General features: G+C 44.8%; 1 protein-coding gene across 5 annotated transcripts in view; it reads right to left on the bottom strand.

The window, feature by feature from the left end:
• LOC129714278 (ryanodine receptor 1-like) overlaps positions 1-25,005 on the bottom strand; it is a 525,269-nt gene that overhangs the window by 475,063 nt on the left and 25,201 nt on the right. For all 5 annotated transcript variants that reach the window (XM_055663830.1, XM_055663832.1, XM_055663834.1 and 2 more), the window contains exon 2: positions 3,378-3,497. In XM_055663830.1, coding sequence (XP_055519805.1) covers positions 3,378-3,497 — 120 coding nt within the window. The remainder of the gene's footprint in view (positions 1-3,377; positions 3,498-25,005) is intronic.

Raw genomic sequence — 25,005 nt, 5'->3', positions numbered from 1 at the left:
CTGAGTTTCTCCAGCATTTTTGTGTACCTAAAGAGAACGTCTCATCTGTTTTCAAAAAAGTGAAAAATATGGTAGAGCTCAGAGGGAGGGGCAGTGACATTCTAGATCATGTTGGCATTAAGGATGAGAAGATAGATGTCGTGGAGCGAATAAAGGCAGATAAATCTCCAAGGACTGATAATCCCAGAGGTATCCCAGATAGATAGAAGAGATAAAGGAGAAGTCCTTGCTGGGTCCTCGGCAGATTACTGCTTATTTTATTTATATAAAATAACGATTTTGAGTCTAGGTACAGCATAAAGCTCATTCACATCTTTTTCATGAGGGTGGACTAATTGAATGATCTATCAGATGAAGTAGTTGATGCAGGTAAAATAACAATATTTATTAAATGTACCAACTTAAAGACATTTGGCCCGGTACATGGATAGTGAACATTTTCTATGAGAGCATAACATGAGGATTTCAGTGTAGGAGTAAAGAGATACTTCAACAGTTGTATAGGGCTCTGGTAAGACCACATCTGGAGTATTGTGTACAGTTTTGGTCTCGTAATTTGAGGAAGGACATCCTTGTGATTGAGGCAGTGTAGCGTAGGTTCACGAGATTGATCCCTGGGATGGCGGGACTGTCAGATGAGGAAAGGTTGAAAAGAATACGCTTGTATTCACTGGAGTTTAGAAGGATGAGGGGGATCATATAGAAAAATATAAATAATAATAATAATAATATCTTTTATTGTCATTGCACATCAGTGCAACAAAATTTGGTATACAGCTTCCAACCGATGTTTAAAAAATTAAATAAATAAATAAATTGTGCGATGTGGCCATCTGAGGGAGACAGTCCATTGGGGGTGGGGGGACACTCAGCAGGGCCGGTTCAGAGCCGCTATAGCTCTGAGAATGAAGTTGTTTCTGAGTCTGGAGGTTCGGGCGTAGAAAGCCTTGTAACGTCTGCCGGAGGGAAGTAGTTCGAACAGTCCGTTACAAGGGTGTGAGGAGTCTTTATGGATGCTGACGGCCTTCCTCAGGCACCGTGTGTGGTAGATGGTAGTGGTGGCAATATGTGGGAGTGGCGGCGCCTAACGGCAGCGGCTCGACTACAGTCGTCTGTCTTTTTATTTTTTTATTTTTGTCTTGTTAAATGTATGTCTTTGAGTTAGTTTTTATTATTTTTTTAGCTGTGTATATGTGGGGGGTGGGGGGGGGCTGTGGGGGAAACCGTTTTAAATCTCTTCCCTGTGCGGGGACCCGACTATTCCCTGTCGGGTCTCGGATGTCGTTGGGCCTAACATCGTGGAGCCGGCGGCGACCTCCGGCCGGGACTAACCTGAGGGCTCCAGTTGCAGAGCCTGCGGAACTGACATCGCGGAGCTGGCCAACTTCGGAGCGGGAAGAGCTGTGGTGGCGTGCGGCTGCGACCCGACTTTTGGAGTTCGGAGGCACCGGCCGCAGACCCGGTGGACGGGAACATCGGGAGCTCGCAGGTCCCTGGTGGGAGACCGCTTTTCCGAGCTCCACAACGGCGACTTCTCCCGCTGGAATCGCGGGTTTAAGGACATGGAGCCGGGGCCTAACATCGCCCGGCGTGTCTTAAACGGCCTCAGGACTTACCATCGCCCGCCGGGGGCTTTAACATCGGAGCCACAATTCGCCTCGACACTGCAGTTGGACTGCTGAACCGCGGGAGAAGGAACAAAGGGAAGAGATAAAGACTTTGCCTTCCATCACAGTGAGGAGATGTTGGAGACTCACTGTGATGGATGTTTATGTAAACTGTGTTAAGTGTGGGTCTTGGATTGTTTTGTAATGTAAAAAACTGTAGAAATGAAATTTCGTTCAAACCTAGGTTTGAATGACAATAAATAGCATTCTATTCTATTCTATTCTATAGATGCCACACTGTGTGTGGTAGATTATAAAAGGACTGGACAAGCTAGATGCAGGAGAAATTTTCCCAATGCTGGGCCAGTCCAGAACCAGGGGCCACAGTCTTAGAATAAAGGGGAGGCCATTTAAGACAGGTGAGAACAAAACTTTTCAACCCAGAGAGTTGTGAATTTGTGGAATTCCCTGCCACAGAGGGCAGTGGAGGCCAAATCACTGGATGGATTTAAGAGAGAGTTAGATAGAGCTCTAGGGGCTAGTGGAATCAAGGGATATGGGTAGAAGGCAGGCACGGGTTATTGATAGGGGACGATCAGCCATGATCACAATGAATGGTGGTGCTGGCTCGAAGGGCCTAAGCCTCCTCCTGTACCTATTTTCTATGTTTCTATGTTGGATAGGAAATCTTGGTCTGCAGGGATGAGTTAGGCCAAAGGGCCCATCTCTGTGCTATACGACTTGATGATTCGATGACATTTATGCAAATTCTGGATTGGCGTACATCAACGTAACTCGTGCTCTGGACTTTAACACAAGAAATTAATTTAGTGGAATTTTGACAAACAGAACTCAGAGTGGCACAAATGGTTTGGTAAATTCAAAGTCAAGGGCCTAATCGCAGAATAGAAACATAGAAATTAGGTGCAGGAGTAGGCCATTCGGCCCTTCGAGCCTGCACCGCCATTCAATATGATCATGGCTGATCATCCAACTCAGTATCCCGTACCTGCCTTCTCTCCATACCCCTTGATCCCCTTAGCCACAAGGGCCACAAAGGCCACATCTAACTCCCTCTTATATATAGCCAATGAACTGGCCTCAATTACCACTCTCTGTGTGAAAAATGTTCTTCTCATCTCGGTTTAAGGATTTCCCCCTTATCCTTAAGCTGTGACCCCTTGTCCTGGACTTCCCTAACATCGGGAACAATCTTCCTGCATCTAGCCTGTCCAACCCCTTAAGAATTTTGTAAATTTCTATAAGATCCCCTCTCAATCTCCTAAATTCTAGAGAGTATAAACCAAGTCTATCCAGTCTTTCTTCGTAAGACAGTCCTGACATCCCAGGAATCAGTCTGGTGAACCGTCTCTGCACTCCCTCTATGGCAATAATGGCCTTCCTCAGATTTGGAGACCAAAACTGTACGCAATACTCCAGGTGTGGTCTCACCAAGACCCTGTACAACTGCAGTAGAACCCCCCTGCTCCTATACTCAAATCCTTTTGCAATGAAAGCTAACATACCATTCGCTTTCTTTACTGCCTGCTGCACCTGCATGCCTACCTTCAATGACTGGTGTACCATGACACCCAGGTCTCGCTGCATCTCCCCCTTTCCCAATCGGCCACCATTTAGATAATAGTCTGAATAGTCTGAATAAAGTAGTTGAGTAATACAAATCCTCCCAGAATCTCTGTAACCACTCTGCTACAACTATGCCAATTTCTGGAAAAAATTTCAGGTCAAATTTTACACAAAGTAAAATACCTTAGCATTTGATGTTGGTTCAAGGAAACAGAGTCGATTTCCAAATCCTTCAGCAGCAAGGCAGAGCTTAATCTGCGATTTGACAATGGTTGTGGTACATTGAAAAACAACTTCATCATCCTGTCAAACAGAAAAAGTATACTGTATTAGCAAATCCTGATATCTCAGCAAATCAGGTATATATTTTAAATCAATTGAGAATGGTGGCTGTAATTATATGGAATCTTGAAGAGCGATGATTGCCGAGTTCACCAGCATGCCATGGATGATTGCTGTCACATTTTATCAAGTACTGTGGTACTGTGCTGGATCTGCCAGCCTCAGCTGTTCCCACAGCTTTAACAGCCCCACAGTGCTTAAGCTGCTGCTATCACACTGGTTACTTCTTTGGTTGTTAATGTCATAAAAAGATTTGTACTGATAACTAACAACTGATTATCGGGAAAGAATTGATCCAGATTACTAGTATGCTCATCAATTTATAATTCCAAGATGGGATTGGGAAATGCTATCTTCTAAAATACTAGTTATGGTCAAATAAAAAATGTAAATCTTCCATGATTATGATTTTCCATGTACTTCATCAGAAGGACTTCGGAAGTTCAAGAAATTAGCTTTGAGAGCAATTAGGGATGGGCAATAAATACTGCACCCACATCCAGAAGGATAAATTTATAATTCCTTCTTGAAAGGCTGATCGGTAATAGAATGCACAGTAATTAATGTCATGATGCACCAATCCCTAATCATATCATGCCATAAAGTTGTTTTTATTATTTTACTGTAGCCTATTGTCGGAGGGAATTAAGTTGTTTTTTTGACACAAAGAACATCTCTCAGAGCAGTGGCGAGTTTCTCAAATAAGTGGGTTTATTCAAGGCCTTAACAGTACAGACTGGGAAACACGCGGAGAAAACTTAAAGTGTTTCAATGATTTGCTACACCCACTGCATTTTTAATATCATCTTTGTCATAATGATTACATGCGGATCCTTAATTGTTGAAGTAACTCCTCATTAATCAATGTCTCTAACTTTTCTTCTTAGTTTTTCCCTCTCAGTAATCTTTAAAGTTCTGTTCCGTTATTTAGAAAACAAATACGCACAATAAAATACACTATTTCTTGATCAGTTTTATAGCCCTCAGCTTGGTTTGGAACCCCCTGTTTATTATAGCTTTAGCCAGCTATGCCTAAGACTCTAAACACCACAATAAATCTATTTATTGCCTCCCCAAACACTACGATAAATCTATTTATTCCTTCACCAAACATCCTTTAGTTCCTGTCACTGTGTTGGCCTCTGTTCCCATCGTGCTTCCCCAATATGCAAGCTCTTGGGTTAAACATAATACAAACTACTCATCTTTCAAATAATTTTCAGGATTTCCCACATCAAATCCCCCCTCTTGGCCATGACCAAATAAGGTATATTAAATAATACCATCTAATATACCTTCTGGAACTAATTGATGGACGTATCTCTCTTTTTACCCGTCTGACCATTTTCAGGGTATTCAACTTATTGTATTGTTTTCTGTTATAACAAAATCTAAACAATTATAATCAATAACAGTGCAAATACTAATACATGTGATATAATCTTAATCCATGCGTGTACATCAGCGGTCAGTCCATAGTTTCAGGCCTTTTCTAACTAAATTAATTATTTTCAAAATGTCCTCTGCTTCTCTGTCATGCTTCTGAATAGTCTTAGAGCTTTAAGACCAATGACGAACGACCATCTCACCCTCCACCATCAGTGTCTTCCAATCAGCATGGAGGTGTGGTATTGGCGGAAGTTTGGTTGCTTTGAATTGCCTTAATGTCTCATCAGAATCATTTCATAGAATAGACAATAGGTGCAGGAGTAGGCCATTCCACCCTTCGAGCCAGCACCGCCATTCAATGTGATCATGGTTGAATATCTCCAATCAGTACCCCGTTACTGCCTTCTCCCCATATCCCCTGACTCCGCTATCTTTAAGAGCCCTATCTAGCTCTCTCTTGAAAGTATCCAGAGAACTGGCCTCCACCGTCCTCTGAGGCAGAGAATTCCACACTCATAACTCTCTGTGAGAAAAAGTGTTTCCTCGTCTCCGTTCTAAATGGCTTACCCCTTCATCTTAAACTGTAGCCCCTGGTTCTGGACTCCCCCAACATCAGGAACATGTTTCCTGCCTCGAGCATGTCCAAACCTTCAATAATCTTATATGTTTCAATAAATCCCCTCTCATCCATCTAAACACCAGAGTGTACAACCCAGCTGCTCCATTCTCTCAGCATATGACAAACCCGCCATCCATGGAATTAACCTATGCTGTACTCTCTCACTAGTAAGAATGTCCTATTTCCCAAATAACAAAGTTCACTCATCAAATGTTCTTCCAATGGTACCATCAATCCCTTGTCTCTAATAGTGATCTGTTTCGTGAGACCCTAGATTATGACATTGTACCCAGGTAGAGTACACTTTTTTTTTGTGCCATTTAAGAAAGGTAGCGACATCATATTTTTCCAGTTATAGAGCAACATATAAAGTAGGCAGTTTTTACATTAACTGCAATCTTACTACAGGTGCACAACCTTTTATCTGAAGATCCAAATAACGAAAACCTCCGAATAGCGGACATTTTTTCAGTCCTTGAAGAAAGGTCCTTGAAAACGTTCACCGAGGGCGGCCCGCAGAGGTGACAGCGGAACCTCCGGTCGGTCCTCGAAGAAAGGGGAACTAAATCCCCATTCATAAAAGAGAAGGTGAGGGTATATTGCGCGGGAGGGTTAATAATTGACAATATGCTGCTCCCTGCCCGCTGAGTTAAAAAGTTCCCACGCAAGACTCACGATACACAGTGTATCGTGAGTCTACCATGGGAACTTTTTAACTCAGCGGGCAGGGAGCAGCAGATTGTCGCTCCCTTCAGTTTCACCCTACCTACACCCCTCTGCTTCCCGGCCATGTGTGTGACCCCTTCCCTCCCCTCTCCAGTTCCCCGCCCATTGCGCCGGCGTGGGGGCTTTGCACCGTCTTCATGTCGGCGATGCCAGCATACAATGCCAGTCACCGGAGACGTCAGGACCAACGGGACACCGACCCCCAGGCCCACTGCAAGCATGGAGATCCCAGAGACCCACAGCCAGCAGCAGCCCAGCCCCGTTCCAACTCCAGAGGAAAACTGCAAACTAGCGGGAGATATCAGGACCACCAGAAGCCGCTCCCCGATGGGCCGCTACGGCGACAAGTGGCAGTTCGCCTACAGCCCGAGCTGTGCCCCCTCATAGGGACACCGACCCCCAGGCCCACTGCAACGTGCCATGGAGATCCCAGATCAGCAACTCCAGCCCAGCGCCGCTCCAACTCCAACACGCTCCCCGTAGGGGCAGAAGCTGATGGTGTGCAAGGTCCGTCTTGTTCTTGGGGTCGTGCAGCTCGGGCTGTGGGCGAACTGCCACTTGTCGCCGTAGCAGCCCATCGGGGAGCGGATTCCTCTGGAGTTGGAGGGGGAGGGGGGTATTGTGCTGTTTGATCGCCCCCTACTATCCCAGGGACAGGGAGACAGGACGTTCAACGAGGGCGGCCCGCAGAGGTGACAGCGGAACCTCCGGTCGGTCCTCGACGAAAGGGGAACTAAATTCCCATTCATAAAAGAGAAGGTGAGGGTACATTGCGCGGGAGAGTAGGAATCCCAAGACAAAGTTCAGTGAGCGTTCACCGAGGGTGGCCCACAGAGGTGACAGCGGAACCTCCGGTCGGTCCTGGAAGAAAGGGGAACTAAATCCCCTTCATAAAAGAGAAGTGGAGGGTATATTGCCCGGGAAGGTATATCACCTACCTGGAAGAAACCGGACATTTTTTCCAGGATGTCGTCTGCACACCAAAGCTCACGTTTGGCGCCAAATGCACGTTGCCTCTGCTGCACATGGATATGAGTGTGAAAATGTCGCCTTAGGCCGCCTAAGGGCATGTAGCCCCGCTAGGGTGACATGAGTGCGGGAGGTGATTCAATGCTGCGGTCACATTTACAAATTCAGGAATTCATTCAACACACTGCATTTCATACAGACATTTATTCTGCAAGAAAAAACTACATTGAAGACTCAAACTCGCGACCGGGGAACTGCTGGGATCAAGGCACAAACTTGCGACCTTGCGGATATGAGCCGAGCACTCTACCACTGAGCCAGCCATTAAAATCTACGCTAAAAAATTTCCATTCCGAAGGCCGACAAATTCCGAATTACAAAAAGTGTCTGGTCCCAAGGCTGTCGGATAAAAGGTTGTGCACCTGTATTATTATAACATGTAAATTCACAACTAGACTATTAAATTTATCATCTCTTCTGGGCATGCCCAGTGATTCCTTGCTTGTTGACATCTATCCAACCTGACGCACCTTTGATTTTCATTAATAATTATCACTGCATGGTTGGGAGCATTGTTCAAGTTCACATTTATTGTCACATGCACCAATTATGGTACAGTGAAATACAAGTTGCCATGCAGCCATACAATCAAAAAGCACACAATACATAATAGAATTTAACATAAACATCCACCTCAGTTGAATCAACATTCTTCACTGTGATGCAAGGCAATAACGTTCAGTCAATCTTCCTCCTTTATTCACTCGTGGTCGGGGCCATGAATCCTCCGTAGTCGCTGCTACGGAAGGCCCGATGTACAAGCCCTCTCGTCGGGATGATCGAAACTCCAACGTCGGGACGGATCGGAACACACACACTCAGCAGCTTGGAGTTCCAGAATCAGCCACTTTCTTACTGGAGACCGCGGCTTCACGATGTTATAGGTCACAGGCCAGTGGTCAGAGCACTTCTTCTGAGGATCCCCGGCATGGGATCCCAGGCACCGCGATGGAAAGTCCACGCCGCTCCTGCAGCTAGAAGCTCCGCTTCACGATGTTATAGTCCGCAGGCCGACGGTTTGAGCACTTCTTCTGGCAATCCCCGGCAAGGGATCGCGCCATGATGTTAAAGTCCGTACTGCGCCTGCTGCTAAAGCTCTGGGCTGGCCTCCGAGAAAGGCTGCAGCAATCCAGTGGTTAGGCCGAGAGGCGAAGATGTGACAAAGAGAAAAGTCGCATCTCGATCGAAGTAAGTGACTGAAAATGGTTCCCCCTATTCCCCCCCACCACCACCCAAACAAACACATTTAAACATGCTAGAAAACAAAAAAAGTCGAAAGGCCGAACATGCTGCCGCCACCCGATGACATGTGTACCAATTTCACAAGCTCCTTGTTTATATTGTCCAATATTATGCACCTATGGGATAAAAATCCTATTCTTCAGCTGGTATGGAACAGGGAGAATAATTCCTATATGTTTCCCGAGTGCCCCTGACCTAAACTTATTCTAAATTCCATTTTGGTGAGGGAACAGCATTAATATCCAGATCCATATTAGCTTTCTCTGAACTCCAATTATTCTAAATAACAAGTTTTAATTGAAAGTGCACTGAGATTTTCATTCCTGGGAGTTACTTCCATATTCACACAACTTCCATCCAATTCTTGCAGAAGATAGAACAGTGCAGTATTGGGACATACCCGTCAACCCATGATGTTAGTAACACATGTAATGTCAAATTAAACTATTCCCTTCTACCTATATATGAACCATATCCCTTTACTGCCAGGATATTTATTTTTCTCTTATCTAAAGGTCCCTTTAAGACTACTATTGTAACTACTGCCAACACTGTCCCAGCCAAGATGTTCAAGGGACCTACCATTCCACACATACACACCCATCCATACACCCATCCACACATCCACACACCCACCCACACACCAACAGCAATTTAAACTTATACAGCACCAGCCAATTAACATACAAATCTGTACATCTTTGGAGTGTGGGGGGAAACCGAAAATCTGACAAAACCCATGCGGTCACGGGGAGAATGTACAAACTCCATACAGACAGCACCCGTAGTCGGGATCGAACCCGGGTCTCGGGCACTGCAAGGCAGCAGCTCTATCGCCCTGCCACCGTGCCATTCTGTGTAAAAAAAAAATTGCCCTGCATATTCTTTTAAACTTTCCCCTTCTGACTTTCAAACGATGTCCTCTGATCTTTGATATTTCCACACTGGGACAAAGATTCGGACCATCTATACTTCTTAACCTATCAGATCGCTTCTCAGTTTTCGACTGTCGAGAAAAACCAATCAACGTTTGTCCAACTTTTCTTTACAGCTAATACCCTCTAACCCAGGCAGCATCCTGGTAAACATACTTCCTTTCCCACTAGCTACTTGTGTTACTACTTTCAGCGAGCTACGGACCAGAACCCAAAGATTTCCCTGCCCATCAATGCTATTTTAGGGGCCCTTAAATCAGTTGATTATAAATTTTCCCCATTCAATTGATCCCTAACAGTTCAATATCTCACACTTGCATAGATTAAATTCCATCTGCCATTTCTCCACCCATCTGTAAACTATCAAGATCATGTAGTGTCCTTTGAAAGTCTTCTTCACTGTCCACAACACAAAATTTTAATCTGCAAACTTCCTAATCACCACTACCGTCTATCTTCTATGGGTCAGTCGGTTCTACATCCAAACCATGGGCCGCAGAACCAGGAGGGCTGGGGGGGATGCAGTCCCCCCACTTTTTTGGCTTGACACGTTTCAGCATCTCTGGCTTTGGACGAGGCACTGCTGTGCTCTGAGCAACCTGGTTGTGAGTGCTAGAGAGCCGGGGCGGAGGGATGGAAGCAGAAGCAGCGGCGAGGGCAGATGCGGACGGGGAGCCGGGGCTGGCGAATGTTGGCGGGGCTGGAGCCGCTCGCTGCAGCTATGGTAATGGAGCAGCCTCAATGCAAGAGTCTCGGGCCGTCAGAGGCGGCCGGGCCTCAGGTCGAAGGCGAGCAGGAAGCGTTGCGCTGCTGCCATGAGAGGCTCTGCGCCGAATTAGCCTTGGTGACTGGCATGGGCAAGACTGCGGCTCGGTGCATCCTGGAGGACAACCAATGGCTGCTGGAAGTAGGTACCAAGCACTGGGTAAAAGCGGTGGAAATTAGTGGCCTTCAAATGGGGGTGGTTGGAGAAAGCATCCTACTTGCCTGCTAGATTTTCATTCTTACTGTAACTGCAGGAAAAATGTTCCCCATGGCCTATTCCTGCACCTATTTTCTGTGTAACTTGCTCATGCTTGAGTATATGGCAATAAATCACGACCACTTGATTTTGAAGCATTCATGCATGGCGGAGGTACAATGTAGTCATAGAGTGATACAGCATGAAAACAGGCCCATCGGCCCAACTTGCCCACACCCGCCAACAATGCCCCAGCTATACTACCTGCTTTTGGTCCATATCCCTCCTAACCTGTCCTATCCATGTATCAGTCTAACTGTTTCTTAAATGTTGGGATAGTCCCTGCCTCAACTACCTCCTCTGGCAGCTTGTTCCATACACCCACCACCCTTTAAGTGGAAAAAGTTAACCCTCAGATTCCTATGAAATCTTTTCCCCTTCACCTTAAATCTGTCCTATGGTCCTCAATTCACCTACTTGGGCAATGTATATTTCTAATGCATTTTAGATTTCTCGAAAGTCTTACTTTAAAAAAAGTAACGTTTCCACAAACATATGCCCACTTTATTAATGTCATCATGGTTTGATGATTCGAAATTCAAATCAAAATGAAATATACGTCAAAAGGAGAACGCATACTTTCAAATTACTCGGATTTTTTCCCCGAGCAAATCATAATTTGTATGACTTTGCAAAATCAGAAAAGGTTATGATTATTTCTTGTCCCTTTTTCCAACTACAAACAAAAAAAGAACACTTGAAAGTATAACACATTTAAAAGTTTTGATGTCAGATTTTCTGTACCCTGGGGGGGGGGGGGGGGGGGGGGGGGGGTGGAGGATATATCCCCCCACTTTTGGCCTGTATTATTATCGCCCAGTTTTTGGAGGTTGAGCAATAACAAAAATAATAATCACCTGCTCTTATCTCTCATGTAGGTCCTACATTATCTTAAAAATACTTCTAACAAAAAACATTAAAATCATACTTCTACAATGCACTAAAACATTATTTTACTTCGGAATGACTACGTGAAGAACCCCATTCAGCCGCACGTGCGTCATTACATCAGACGCATTGGGAAGGCGGCCAGTTGGAGCAGCAGAGCTCTTCCAGCGGGTAAGTTTAAAACCAGGTAAGTGAAAAAACTTATTCTTGAGGCCGCTTTCTGTGTTGGTGGTTGTGTTCCAGGAACGATGCAGAAAGCAAGCAAGGTGAAGGCGAGGCGACTCGTGGCAAAAAGTGTGGAGGACCGGGAGAGTATGGTCAGTGGGTGCCCGCCTAGTTCATCGACTTTGCCGCAAGCAGGGGGGTTTGCGAGTGCAGACTCGTTGCCTGAGAGCAGCGTTGCCGCGCCGATAGGGCGCTAGGCCACATTCAAGTCTGCCAGGCCTATAGACCCTAAACTGTCATTTGGCAACCTAAAAAGCTGCCAATGTTGCCCGGCTGGCAACAGGGAAAAAAAGATAAGCGAGAGCCCTGACAAGGCCTGCGGCCGAAGCCTCCGAAGCCGGGTCGCAGCTGCAGTGCCACCACAGCCTCCGGCCGCCAGCTCCACGATGTTAGACCCCAGCGAAACGGAGATACAACAAGGAAAAGATCGCGTCTCCGTTCAAGAAAAAGATTAAAAAGTTTCCCCCACCCACCCACATATACACAATAAACCAAAAACACTCATAACAAGGAAAAAAAATAAAGAAGAAAAAATACAGACGGACTGCAGGCGAGCCGCAGCCACAAGGGGCCGCCACCAGAAAATCCAGGTAACATGCAGACATCTGCTGAGAAATATGCAGCGTGAAGCAAGCTTTTGAGCATCAGATTTCCTCAACGCAATGCTCCAAGATGAAGAAATGTTGGGGAATCTCATGTCTGAGTGCTCAGAACCCTGCTCTTCTCTCATAACCACATTGGCCAACTTCTCGTCTCACTGCTACCATCAGGAAGATAGTGTAGGAGCCTAAGAACTACCACCTACTGATTCAAGAACTGCTTCTTTCCTTCAATAATCAGGCTCTTTAACCACTGCGCAGAATCCATCAATGCAGATCAGTTACTGAGATGGGCAGTAAAATGGCAGGTTTAATCTGAATAGGTGCGAGGTAATGTTCATAAATGATAGCAGTAGAATTAGGCCATTTTGCCCATCAAGTCTACTCCGCCATTCAATCATGGCTGATCTATCTATCCCTCATAACCCCTTTCTACTGCCTTCTCCCCATAACCTATGTCGCCTGTAATAATCAAGAATCTATCTATCTCTGCCTTTAATATATCCACTGACTTTGCCTCCACAGCCTTCTGTGGCAAAGAATTCCACAGATTCACCATCCTCTGACTAAAGAAATTCCTCCTAATCTCTTTCCTAAAAGAGCATCCTTTAATTCTGAGGCTATCACCTCAAGTCCTAGCCTCTCACACTACTGGGAACATCCTCTCCACATCCACACTATCCAAGCTTTTCACTATTCTGTGCGTTTCAATCAGGTTCCCCCCATTCTTCTAAACTCCAGCGAATATAGGCCCAGTGCCATCAAACGCTCATCATATGTTGTGTAAGAAGGAACTGCAGATGCTGGTTTAAGCCGAAGTTTGACACAAAAAGCTGGAGTAACACAGCGGGACAGGCAGCATCTCTGGAGAGAAGGAATGGGTGTTTCGGGTCGAGACCATTCTTCTGCTCATCATATGTTAACCTACTCATTCCTGGGATCATTCTTGTAAACCTTCTTTGAACCCTCTCTAGAGCCAGCACATCCTTCCTCAGATATGGTGCCCAAAATAGACAATTGACAATAGGTGCAAGAGTAGGCCATTTGGCCTTTCGAGCCAGCACTGCCATTCAATGCGATCATGGCTGATCATCCCCAATCAGTACCCCGTTCCTGCCTTCTCCCCATATCCCCCGACTCCGCTATATTTAAGAGCCCTATCTAGCTTGCTCTTGAAAGTATCCAGAGAACCTCCTCTGAGGTTGAAAATTCCACACTCACAACTCTGTATGAAAAAGTGTTTCCTCCGTTCTAAATGGCTTACCCCTTATTCTTAAACTGTGGCCCCTGGTTCTGGACTCCCCTAACATCTGGAACATGTTTCCTGCCCCTAACATGTCCAAATCCTTAATAATCTTATATGTTTCAATGAGATCCTCTCTCATCCTTCTAAACTCCAGAGTATACAAATTGCTCACAATATTCCAAATGCGGCCTGACCAGTGCCTTAGGGCTTCCTGTTTTATACAAGCCCTCTCAAAATAAATGCTAGCTTTGCGTTTGCTTTCTTTACTACTGATTCGACTTGCAGATTAAGTTTTTGGGAATCTATCACCAGCACTCCCAAGTCCCTTTGCACCTCCAATTTCTGTATTCTCTCCCCAATTAGAAAATAATCTACGCCTTTATTCCTTCTACCAAAATGCATGACTCCACACTTTGCTACACTATATTCCATTTGCCACTTCTCTGCCCACTCTCCCAACCTATCCAAGTCCTTCTGCAGAGTCTCTGTTTTCTCTACACTACCTGCCCCTCACCTATTTTCTTATCATCCGGAAACTTGGCCACAAGGCCTTCAATCCCCTCATCCAAATAATTAATACACAACGTGAAGAGCAACGGTTCCAGCACCGAGCCGTGCGGAACTCCGCTCGTCACCGGCAGCCAACCAGAAAAAGCCCCCTTTATTGCCACTCTTTACCTTCTGCCATCCAGCTGACTTAATATCCATGCTAGTATCTGCCCTTTGATACCATGGGCTCTCATCTTCCTCATCTTCCCCATGTGGCACCTTATCAAATGCTTTCTGAAAATCTCAGTATACAACATCTACTGACTCCTTTGTCTGCCCTACTATTTACTTCTTCAAACAATTCCAGCAAATTTGTCAGTCAAGACCAAAGACTTTGGCCTATTTTATTGTGAACTTCTAAGGACTCCATAACCTCATCCTTTATAATTAAAATGGACTCTAAAATCTTACCAACCACCAAAGTCAGACTAACTGGCATTTAGTTCCCACTATTCTGCTTTGCTCCCTTCTTGTGCAACGGGGTAATATTGGCAATTTTTCAATCATCAGGAACCACTCCTGACTCTAATGATTCTTGAAATATCACTATCAATGCCTCCACAATCTCTAAAGCCAGCTCTTTCAGAACCCTAGTCCATCTGGTCCATGTAACTTATCCACCTTCAGCCCTTTCAGCTTCCTAAGCACCTTCTCCCTAGTAATAGCCACTCCACTAACTTCCACCCCGACACTCTTGAATTTCAGACACGTTGCTGGTGTCTTCCACTGTGAAGACTGATGCAAAAAGGTTATTCAACTGCCATTTCTTTATTCCCCATTATCTAGCAATGTTACAAAATTTAGAGATTTTAAAAATCAAGTCTGCAATTTATCCCATCAGATAAAGCATAACAATAAGTTTAATTTGACACCAAATTCACTTTCATATCTCAAGTATTAAAAAAGTTATGGCCATTTTCATACTCGGAAATTAGCATCTTGTTCCCTATTGATTTTCAATGGACATTACAAAAAAGCTGTGATCTTGGATAGTCAAAAGCCCATTTCTTAAGGAAAGATTAACATTTTTAAATAGCCTAAGTGTCCAAAGATTATTCACAAATAATTCACAATATAACATGATTTTTATATCTAATTTACATTAATTTATAGGCCAAATGGAAGGAATTTAGTGTTCAATTGCTGTAAATAAATGCCCATTTAAATCGGCTTTCTAGTGGGTTCATGTGAACGCGCTGGTTTAGAACGTTGACATCGCGCTGGATTAGTGCCCTCAAATGCCGAGAAAAATACTGCGGGATATAAAAAGCCCAAAATGAACTACTCGCTATAGATAACTTGATATTCAGGGTTATATATATGCCCCATTTAATGTAAAAATAAGGTACATACCTTTAATTGTTTGCTTTATAAAACCCTGGGGCTGCGAGAGGTTGCGGAATGAGACAGTAATTTTAAAACTATTAAAACTATATTATCGAGGCCTATAAAACTAATAATACCTTTTGCGACCGGGTCTTGCAGCGATTTTTCGTTAATGATTTACTAGGCTGAACATCTGCGATTAGTACAGCCTAGTAAAAATCGCGTTTTAAACCCGCCCCCTCCAAACAGCGCCAAAATCGCCGACATGGCTGTGGGCAGATTCCCAATGACGATTCAGGTAGGTTTTGTAACATACCTACATTATCACTGCTCCAGCAGTCCACGTCCACTTACCTCTTTTTTTACTCTTTATAGAACTGAAGAAACTCGTGCTATCCTCTTTTATATTATTAGCTAGCTTGCCTTCCTCGACATTAGTGCAAAAACATAATTAGAAAATATAGCACATCTATAGTGGTGCAAGAGGTGGGCTGTACTGTTCGTTTCTCGAGGTAGTGTCAGGGTTGTATAGGTTGGTTCAAGAGCCTGATGTAAGAAAATAGCTGTTCTAAACCTGGTGATATGGGATTTCTGGCTTCTGTACCTTCTGCCTGATGCTAACAGCAAAAAGAGGGCATAGCCCAGATGGTTGGAATTCTTGACGATACATGCTGCCTTCTTGAGGAAGCAGCTCGTATAATTGCTTTTGAAGGAGGGAAAGGCTGTGTCGTGATGGACGGGACCAAAGCCATGACTCTCTGCAGCCTCTCGTGTTACAATTGCCACACCAGGCCATGGATCAACCGGTCAGGATACTTTCTGCAGTACATCTGCAATGTTTAAGTAGTCAAATACATGCTGAAACTCTTTAAACGCCAATTAAAGTAAAGGTGCTGGCGAGTCTTCTTTGATGATTGCATCTATGTGCTGGGCCCAACATAGGTTATCCAAGACTTTAACACCCAGGAATTAGGTGGTGCTAATTCTCTCCACTGCTAACCCACCAAAAAAATTGGTGTGTGATCTCTCAACTTCGCCTTTCTGAAGTGAACAATTGCTTCGTCTTGTTGATGTTAAGCAAGAGGTTCTTCCAGAACAATTCAACAAAGTGTTCCATCTCTCTCATGAACACTGACATTCCATCACTGGTGATTAATCCAAGCACAGTAGTGTTGGCTATAGATCCCTGACAGTAGTAACACAAGTAGATAGTATGGTAAAAGCAGCGTATGTTCTGCTTGCCTTCATTGGTTGGGACATTGAGTACTAGAATTACGAATCGTTATTAAATACAGGCGAGGTGCCGGTAGACTGGAGGGCTATAAATGTCGTGCCTCCAATCAAGAAGGGCTGCAGAGAAACATAGAAACATGGGAAATAGGTGTAGGCGTAGGCCATTCGGCCCTTCGAGCCAGCACCACCATTCAATCTGATCATGGCTGATCATCCAAAATCAGTACCCCATTCCTGCTTTCTCCCCATTTCCCTAAGAGCTATGTCTAACACTCTCTTGAATAATCTTGAAAAGGCGAAGAACTACAAGCCAGTGAGCCTAACAACTGTGGCCAGAAAATTACTAGAGAGTATTCTGAGGTATAGAATATACATGCATTTAGATGGACAAAGGCTGATTAGGGATAGCCAACATAATTTTCTATGTGGGAAATCGTGTCACAAATCTAATTGAGTTGTTTTAGGATGTGACCCAACAGGGCACAGGGCCTGAGCTACAGGGAGAGGTAAATAATTGATGGAATTTAATACTAAGAAATGTGAGCTGTTGCATTTTGGGCTGTTGTATTTTGGGAGCACTAACATGGGCAGGACTTACAGATTGAACAGTAGGAATCTGGGGAGTGTTGTAGAGCAGAGGGATCTAGGAGTACAGGTATGTAACTCATGGAAAGTGTAAACACAGGTAGATAGGATGGTCGAAAAGACTTTTGGCACATTGGCCTTCATCAATCAGAGTATTGAGTATATAAGTTGGGAGGTCATGTTGCAGTTGTATAAAGGGGCTTTTTCTGGTTGGCTGCCAGTGACTAGCAGAGTTTTGTAAGGGCTGTTACTCTTCACGTTGTATATCAATGATTTGGATGAGGGGATTGAAGGCTTTGTGGTCAAGTTTGCAGATGATGAAGATAGGTGGAAGGGCAAGTAGTATAGAGAAAGCAGGGACTGCAGAAAGATTTGGACAGATTGGGAGAGAGGGAAGAGAAGTGACAGAAGGAATGCAGCATAATGTAGAGTCATGCATTTTGGTAGTAGGAATAAAGGCACAGACTATTTTCTAAATGAGAAGAGAATTTAGAAATCAGAGTTGCAAAGGGACTTGGGAGTGCTGGTGTAGGATTCCCAAAAAGTTAATTTGGAAGTCAAATCGGTAGTAAGGAAAGCAAATGCAATGCTAGCATTTATTTTGAGAGGACTTAAATACAAAAACAGGGAAGTAATGCTGAAGCTCTATAAGGCACATATACGGCTTTTGCCGACACCAAGGGGGTTAACTGACAGCCACTGGATAAGGCGAGAGGTGCAGCTGATGGTCCCTGACCCATCGAGGAACGGGACCATCAGTTGGAGCAGGGCTGAGCTGGAGTTGGCACTTTTTCTCCACACTGGCTGTAAGCCTGGGGTCGCCACTGCTCCGGGCCGGTGTTCCGTCAGTTCAGGGCCACCCCGGACATCTCCGGCCACCCCGGAGAAGGATGGGATACTCGGGGTAGGATGAGGACGGTCCTGTAGCGATTCAACAGCGCTTGCAGCGCCGGAGACGTGGGTTTGATCCGGACTACGGATGAAACACAGGTCTGTGCACACACAGCAGCTCAGCTGCCGAGAATGTTTATCTTGATTGACCTATAACCTGGGCATGTGCAGTTGAAATACCGAACTCGCTTATTGTGAGCAATTTTGGGCACCATATCTGAGGAAGGATGCGCTAGCACTTGAGCGGGTCTGGAGGACGTTTACGAGAATGATCCCAGGAATGAGTGGGTTAACATATGATGAGCATTTGATGGTGCTGGGACTCTACTTAATACAGTTTGGAAGGATGAGAGGGCACCTCATTGAAACTTACCAAATAATTGAAGGCCTGGATAGAGTGGATGTGGAGAGGATGTTTCCAATAGTGGGAGTGCCTAGGCCCAGGGGTCATAGACTCCAAATTAAAGGCCATTTCAATGGATCATTTAAGGCAGAAATAGAAGGCAGAAGTCTGTGGAGGTCAAGTCGATTGATATTTTTTAAAGGAGAGATAGATAGATTCGTGATTAGTGCAGGTGTCAGGGGTTATGGGGAGAAGGCAGGAGAATGGAGTTAAGAGGGAAAGATAAATCAGTCATGATTGAATGGCAGAGTAGACTTGATGGGCTGAATGGCCTAATTTTGTTCCTATCACTTATGAAGACATTGGTGAAGCCATATTTAGAGTATTCTGTTCAGTTTTTGTCACCATGTCAAAGTAAAAATAAAGTCAAGCTGGAATGGGTGCAAAGAAGATTTATGAGGATTTTGCCAGGACAAGGGCCTGGGCTATAGGGAGAGGTTGAGCAAGCGAGGACTATTCCTTGGAGCACAGGAGGATGAGGAGTGATCTTATAGAGGTGTACAAAATCATGAGAGGAATCGTAGACGCACAGAGTCTCTTGCCCAGAGTAGGGGAATCGAGAACCATGGATGTAGGTATTTACGCGAGTGGCAAAAGATTTAACAGGAACTTAAGGAGTGTCTTTTTCACAAAAAGGGTGGTGGGTATATGGAACGAGCTATGGGAGGAGGTATTGAGGCAGGTACTATCGCAACATTCAAGAAACATTTAGACAGGTACATGGATAGGACAAGTTTCGAGGGATATGGGCCAACCGTAGGCAGATGGGATGAGTAGATGAGACATGCTGGCCAGTGTGGGTAAGTTGGGCTGAAGGGCCTGTTTCCACGATATAATACTCTATGACTGTCATATTGCAGATTATTATGTGTAGTTCTGGTCTCCCCGGGAAAGATGAGGCTTTGGAATGGGTGTAAAAGAAGTTTACCAGTATGCTATTTGGGGTAAAGTATTAGCTACAAGAAAAGGTTAGACAAACTTGAATAGTTTTCTCTGCTGTCAAAGGCTGAAGAGAGACCTGATTGAAGTATATAAACATTATAGGAGACATAGATATACTACATAGTCAGAGTCTATGTTGGAAATGCAAATACAGGAAGGCATCGTTTTAAAGTGAGTGGGTGAAATACAAGGCAAGATTTATTTTTTAGAAACAGAGTGTTAGGTGCCTAGAATATGCTGCCAGGGGAAGTAGTGGAAGCAGATACATTTAATAGGTATTTAGACGAACGTGAACAGTCAGTAATACTATGGTCGAGGAGGTGCTGCAGGTCCTGAAGCATACGAGGTAGACAAATCTCCCGGGTTTGAATATATATATCCGACAACACGGAGGGAAATGAGGGAAAATTGCAGGTGCCCTGGCTGAGATTTACCAGTCGTCATTACATACAGGTGAAATGCCAGAAGACTGGAGGGTGGCAAATGCGCCTCTATTGAAGAAGGGCTGCAGCGCTTCAGTGAGCCTAACATCTGTAGCAGGAAAGTTACCAGAGATTATTCCAAAGGATAAAATGTACATGCAATTAGATGGACAAAGGCCAATTAAGGATAGTCAGCACGATTTTGTACATGGGAGATCGTATCTCACAAAGCTGATTGTGTTTTTTGAAGATGTGGCCAAAACGGTTGATGAGGATTTCAGCAAAGAATTTGACAAGGGTCCTCCTGAAAGGCTACTCTGGAAGGGCACATCGCATGGGATCCAAGAAAATTTGGCTGAATGGATAGAAAATTGGCTTCATGGAAGGCTGTATTTCAGATTGGAGGCGTGTGACTAGTGATGTGCCTCAGGGTTTGGTGTTGGGGGCCACTGCTGTTTGCCATCTATATCATTGATTTGCCGCTACAGATACTGTTCCTCCACCATTTTGCTTTTTTTGTTTCAACATCATTGGTCATTGAAGGTTCCCTAACCTTGCCATCTTTGCCTTCTTCTGGAAGGTTTTACCCTTTATCGAGCTTTCCTTATGCACCTAAAGATGAAGGGTTAAAATATCATAACTTCAAGTCAGAGTGAAACTAGGTTTGTTTCAAGATCAGAAAATAGAAAATGTTTTTACTTTTGTCACACCATCCTTTCTCATGGCGCTGGACGCATGCAATAGCATGCTGGTGGGACAGGCCCTTAAAGCACCCTTTTACTACACTGAACTACACTGATTAGCATTTGAAGGGGTTACAGATGGCAGTGGCCCACATGCTGATCAAGTATCACATCCCTGAAATACTTCAAGGCCTTCCATTGCTGATTCGTACAGGAATCACTGAACAGCTGCAGCTCTTTTCATCCCACGTGGATAAGCTCAGATCATCGACACCCATTTCTACTGCAGCTTATGGCACTAAATATTCAGAAGTGCAAAAACAAATTTCAAAGAAACCACAGCACTTTCAAAGCTGGAGACTGAATACAATAAATTTCAATTCATTAATAATCAAATTTTGATTTATATTTAACCTATTTTTATATATTTGAAATGACCAACCATGGTTTAGTTTGTTTATAAATTTAGAAATTGACTTTCCTTGCTTAACTGTAGAACGTGCAAACCAACATTTTTATATGGTTACAAAATTATTAGTTCCATGGCAAAAGGAGCCTAATTTTTCTGTTATGTTTATTAAACAATTCAAGTCATTATGCAGGTAATTGTGAAATAAGTGTCATTATCAGCGCAAAAAGCCTTCAAGTTCTATGTCCCAACTAGGATTTTAAAAATCTACTACAAAGTGTTTATTTTCTTATTTTGCAGTCACATTTTATTCAACAATGCAAGATATCTTGTTTGTAAATTTGCAGTACCCATGTCATGGATATCTGAGTAAGGAAGAACTGCAGATGCTGGTTTAAATCGAAGGTCGTCACAAAATGCTGGAGTAACTCAGCGGGTGAGGCAGCATCGCTGGAGAGAACGAACAAGGCTGTCTGAACTAATCAGTCTGAAGAAGGGACTCGAACCGAAACATTGCCCGTTCCTTCTCTCCAGAGATGCTGCCTCACCCGCTGAGTTACTCCTGCATTTTGTGTCTATCATGGATATCTGACATCTCTGTATGCCAGCTTTCTCATGTTTATGTTTTGACTAAATCTGCACCAAATCTAAACCAAAACTAAATAAGACACATTATCCAACGTCTTAAATGATATTGTGAACAATACATGGTACCACATGGTAGATTGTCTAGCATGGAAGCTCATTCATTTCATTTTGTTAAATGGAGATGGACCATATCATGGTAACTAACATATTTAGACCATATTTACCATAACAAATTAATTGCCAAATTCACATAGATGCAGAACTACACAATTATCAGAAGGGTTTGCAGAGTGCTTTCTCTTCATAGACAAGTATGAAAAGAATTCTACAATGACATGCAAATTTAAGCACTCAGTGGATAGTGACATACTTAAAAACATTCAGATGTATTAAACATTAAAGGATGTAATGTGTCAAGGATTTTTTTTTCTATGACATTTATTCCATTCACCCAAACTAAAAAAAATGAAGGGGAATTGGGTCAAAAATGACCACACAATTAAATCTAAAATACTACAAAATTGCTTCTATTTCTATTATATATTACATTCTATTATATATAAAAGGAAATTAGGTTTCTCATTTTTTATAGGAATTTTGTTTGCCATGGCATCTTTCTTTTAATTTAGAGCTTAAGGGAACAACAAAACAGCAATGCAACACACATTTGTCCAAAGCATGCCATCCAACCTCACTGCTCTGAAAATTGACAGTTCTTAGTTATTCATAGGACAACCAGGTTCCGCAAAAACCCCCATCCCATAAAAAGCATTTATAAGCTCAACAAACTGCATTCTTTGTGCAATTTAATCTGCGAGCTCTCGCAAAACCCCAAATAAATCTTCAAAAAGTTCCTTGGGCTGCTTTGTCCATCGAGATCAGTCTCAGCATTAGAAATATTTCCAGCTGCTTCCATTGATCCCTGCAACCTCAACAAAACAATTCAAGTTTCTGCAAGCTCTCCTTCTAGCTAATCACCCCTAATCCAGGCAGCATTCTAGTAAACCTCTTCTGCACCCTCACCAAAGTCTCCACATTCATCCTGCAACGGGGCAAACAGAACTGCATACAATTAGGCTGTGGGCTGAGCATCGACAAAGCGTCTAGAATTTAACTTTCATATCCCATGTCTGGTATCTACCTGAAATTTGGCACAGATTTAGATAAAATAACATTAAGAAGGAATTCATAACTCGTCAGTGCCAAAAGTTGCACACTAATTAAGATAATTAGAAAATTTATTAGAAAAAGTAACTGCGCCCTCTTGTACTCAATGATAGGTAGCTTAATATTACTTGATGGGGAGCTGGATTCCGTGCTGCAGGCCATCTACTTCCTGGCTCAGGGAGATCACATAACGGGGAGAGAGAGAGCCCGAGACGGAGCAGCCAACCATCCGCCCAGTAGATACCCACCAACCACCACCAGTTGTGCCTGTGCTGTTTCGAAGGACATTGTGGCAGAAGGCGCTGAGGTGGCGGCCGGTTCCGCTGTCCGGTCCCGGCGACCGCTCGCAGCCACCCGAGTTACTTCCCTCCCTGGCCACAATGTGGTGGTTCCACGCCCGGAGAGCGAGTTTCTGCCATGATCACCGACCCACTCTTTCTCAATGCTCCTGCCCTCCCCGCAAGTTTACTTCTGGCGCCCCAGCCAACTTTTCTACTTTGTGCAGCCCTGGCCATGCTGACCCGGGTTTCATGAACCCGTCTAATTAATGGGTGTGGGCAGATCCTGTGCTTTCCCCACTGCCTGCCAGTTACTTTCGTCTGGTAGATGCACTTGCTGAAGTATCTCAGCGGGTCAATGTTTTGGGTCCAGACCCTTCAGTTTGAGAGTGAGAGGAGAGAGAAACTAAAGACATCTGTGTCCCTCACTCTGAAGAAGGGACTCGACCCCAAACTTCAGGGGGCCTCCTGCAGCTGGGGTAGGGGACGGCTTCAGGTGGGGCCTGGGGGGGGGGGGGGGGGGGGGGGGGGGAGGGGAGCGCTGCCGTAGCCTACCACTGCCATAGATTACCGCAGCCTACCCCTGCCATGGCCTACCGTTGCCACAGGCTTAATGCGGGGACCACATGGACCCGCGAGAGCATCCTGTAGCCGGGGGAGGGGGGCCGCTTCAGGCAGGGGCCAGCGGGAGCGTTCTGTAGCCGTGGGACGGGGATGGCTTCTGGCGGGGAGCATCCTGCAGCTTGGGAGGGGGACGGGGAGGGGGACGGCTTCAGGAGTGTCCTGCAGCCAGTGGAGGGGGGTGGCCTCAGGTGGAGGCTGTCGAGGGCCAGTGGGGATGGGAGCGTCCTACAGCCAGGGGAGGGGGACGGCTTCAGGTGGGGGCCGGCGGGGAGCGTTCTGCAGCTGGGGGAGGGGGACGACTTTAGGCGGGGGCTGGTGGGGAGGGGGAAGCGTCCTGCTTGGACGGGGGGGGGGGGCGGGGGGGGGGGGGGGGGAGAGTGGGCGTAGAGGGACCTCGGTGAAAAGACTGGGGGGTTGTGGAGATGGGGGGGTTATAACGGGGGAGGGGGCAGGAGCCAGCGAGGTGGACCAGAGGGGTAGGGGCTGGAGTTGATGGTACGAAGCGGACTCACTGCGGTCGCTGGTCGCTCTCCTCCGACTGGATCAGATTCTCCGCTTTCAGTTTACAACTTTTCCTGCGCAGGGTTGGGCCGTTTCTGTGTCCCTACAAAATTCAATGTCGGTTGGAATCCTCCGCCAGCCATCCTCAGCTCCAATAAACACGCGATGGCACAGGAAGGGGCGGACCGTCCGGCGGAGTGACAGGAGAAAAGACCGACTCACCTGGTGCTGAACGGCAGGAGAGGAGATCGATCTGCACGCATGCGTTTATTTAAAGATATTTAAACCTCGCTAACTTTTACATTGGACCACCGATTGGAACGAAACTTGGCACAATCGCAGCACAGGAGAACAGTTAGTCAGCTGGCGAAAAATCGTAGCGCCATCTCGTACCGTTTTTTAGTAAATAATATGACCGCGCAAACCGGTATTGAACAAGATCAGAGCTTTAGTTATGTATAGATAAAATATCTTGGTATTTTCATTAATGCAATTTTTGCTTTTCTAATTGCCCACGAGTTATTTCCTGCTTGCATTATATTTCTCAAATGTTGCTGCCCGATTTAATCTTTCTAAACGTCACATATGCTTCAGTTTGCCCGAACTTTAACTTAATTCCCTTACCTTGTCATTCTTATTTCCCTCCTCCTTAGTGGAATATGATTGTCTTGAGATCTATTCAGCACATGCATGGGAAAACCCTAGCATTTTCCTGAAATTGTGAGGGGTCATTCAAAACTGTTCTCATGTGGTATTACTTCTTATGGTGACATGAATGAATGAATAAATTTATGCAAGGATATTGTTTAGTTCTGCATTCAACACCATTGCGCCAGAGCTACTACACTCCAAACATTCCGAGTTGACTGTGCCTGAATCCCTCGGTCGGTTGATCACCAGCTTTCTGACAGACAGGAAGCAGCATGTGCGGCTGGGAAAGCATATCTCT

Source organism: Leucoraja erinacea, chromosome 38 (genome assembly GCF_028641065.1).
Source record: "Leucoraja erinacea ecotype New England chromosome 38, Leri_hhj_1, whole genome shotgun sequence".
NCBI classification, from domain to species: domain Eukaryota; kingdom Metazoa; phylum Chordata; class Chondrichthyes; order Rajiformes; family Rajidae; genus Leucoraja; species Leucoraja erinaceus.
Note: the sequence above shows the minus strand (reverse complement) of the source record. Positions and strands in the feature narration are given on the sequence as shown.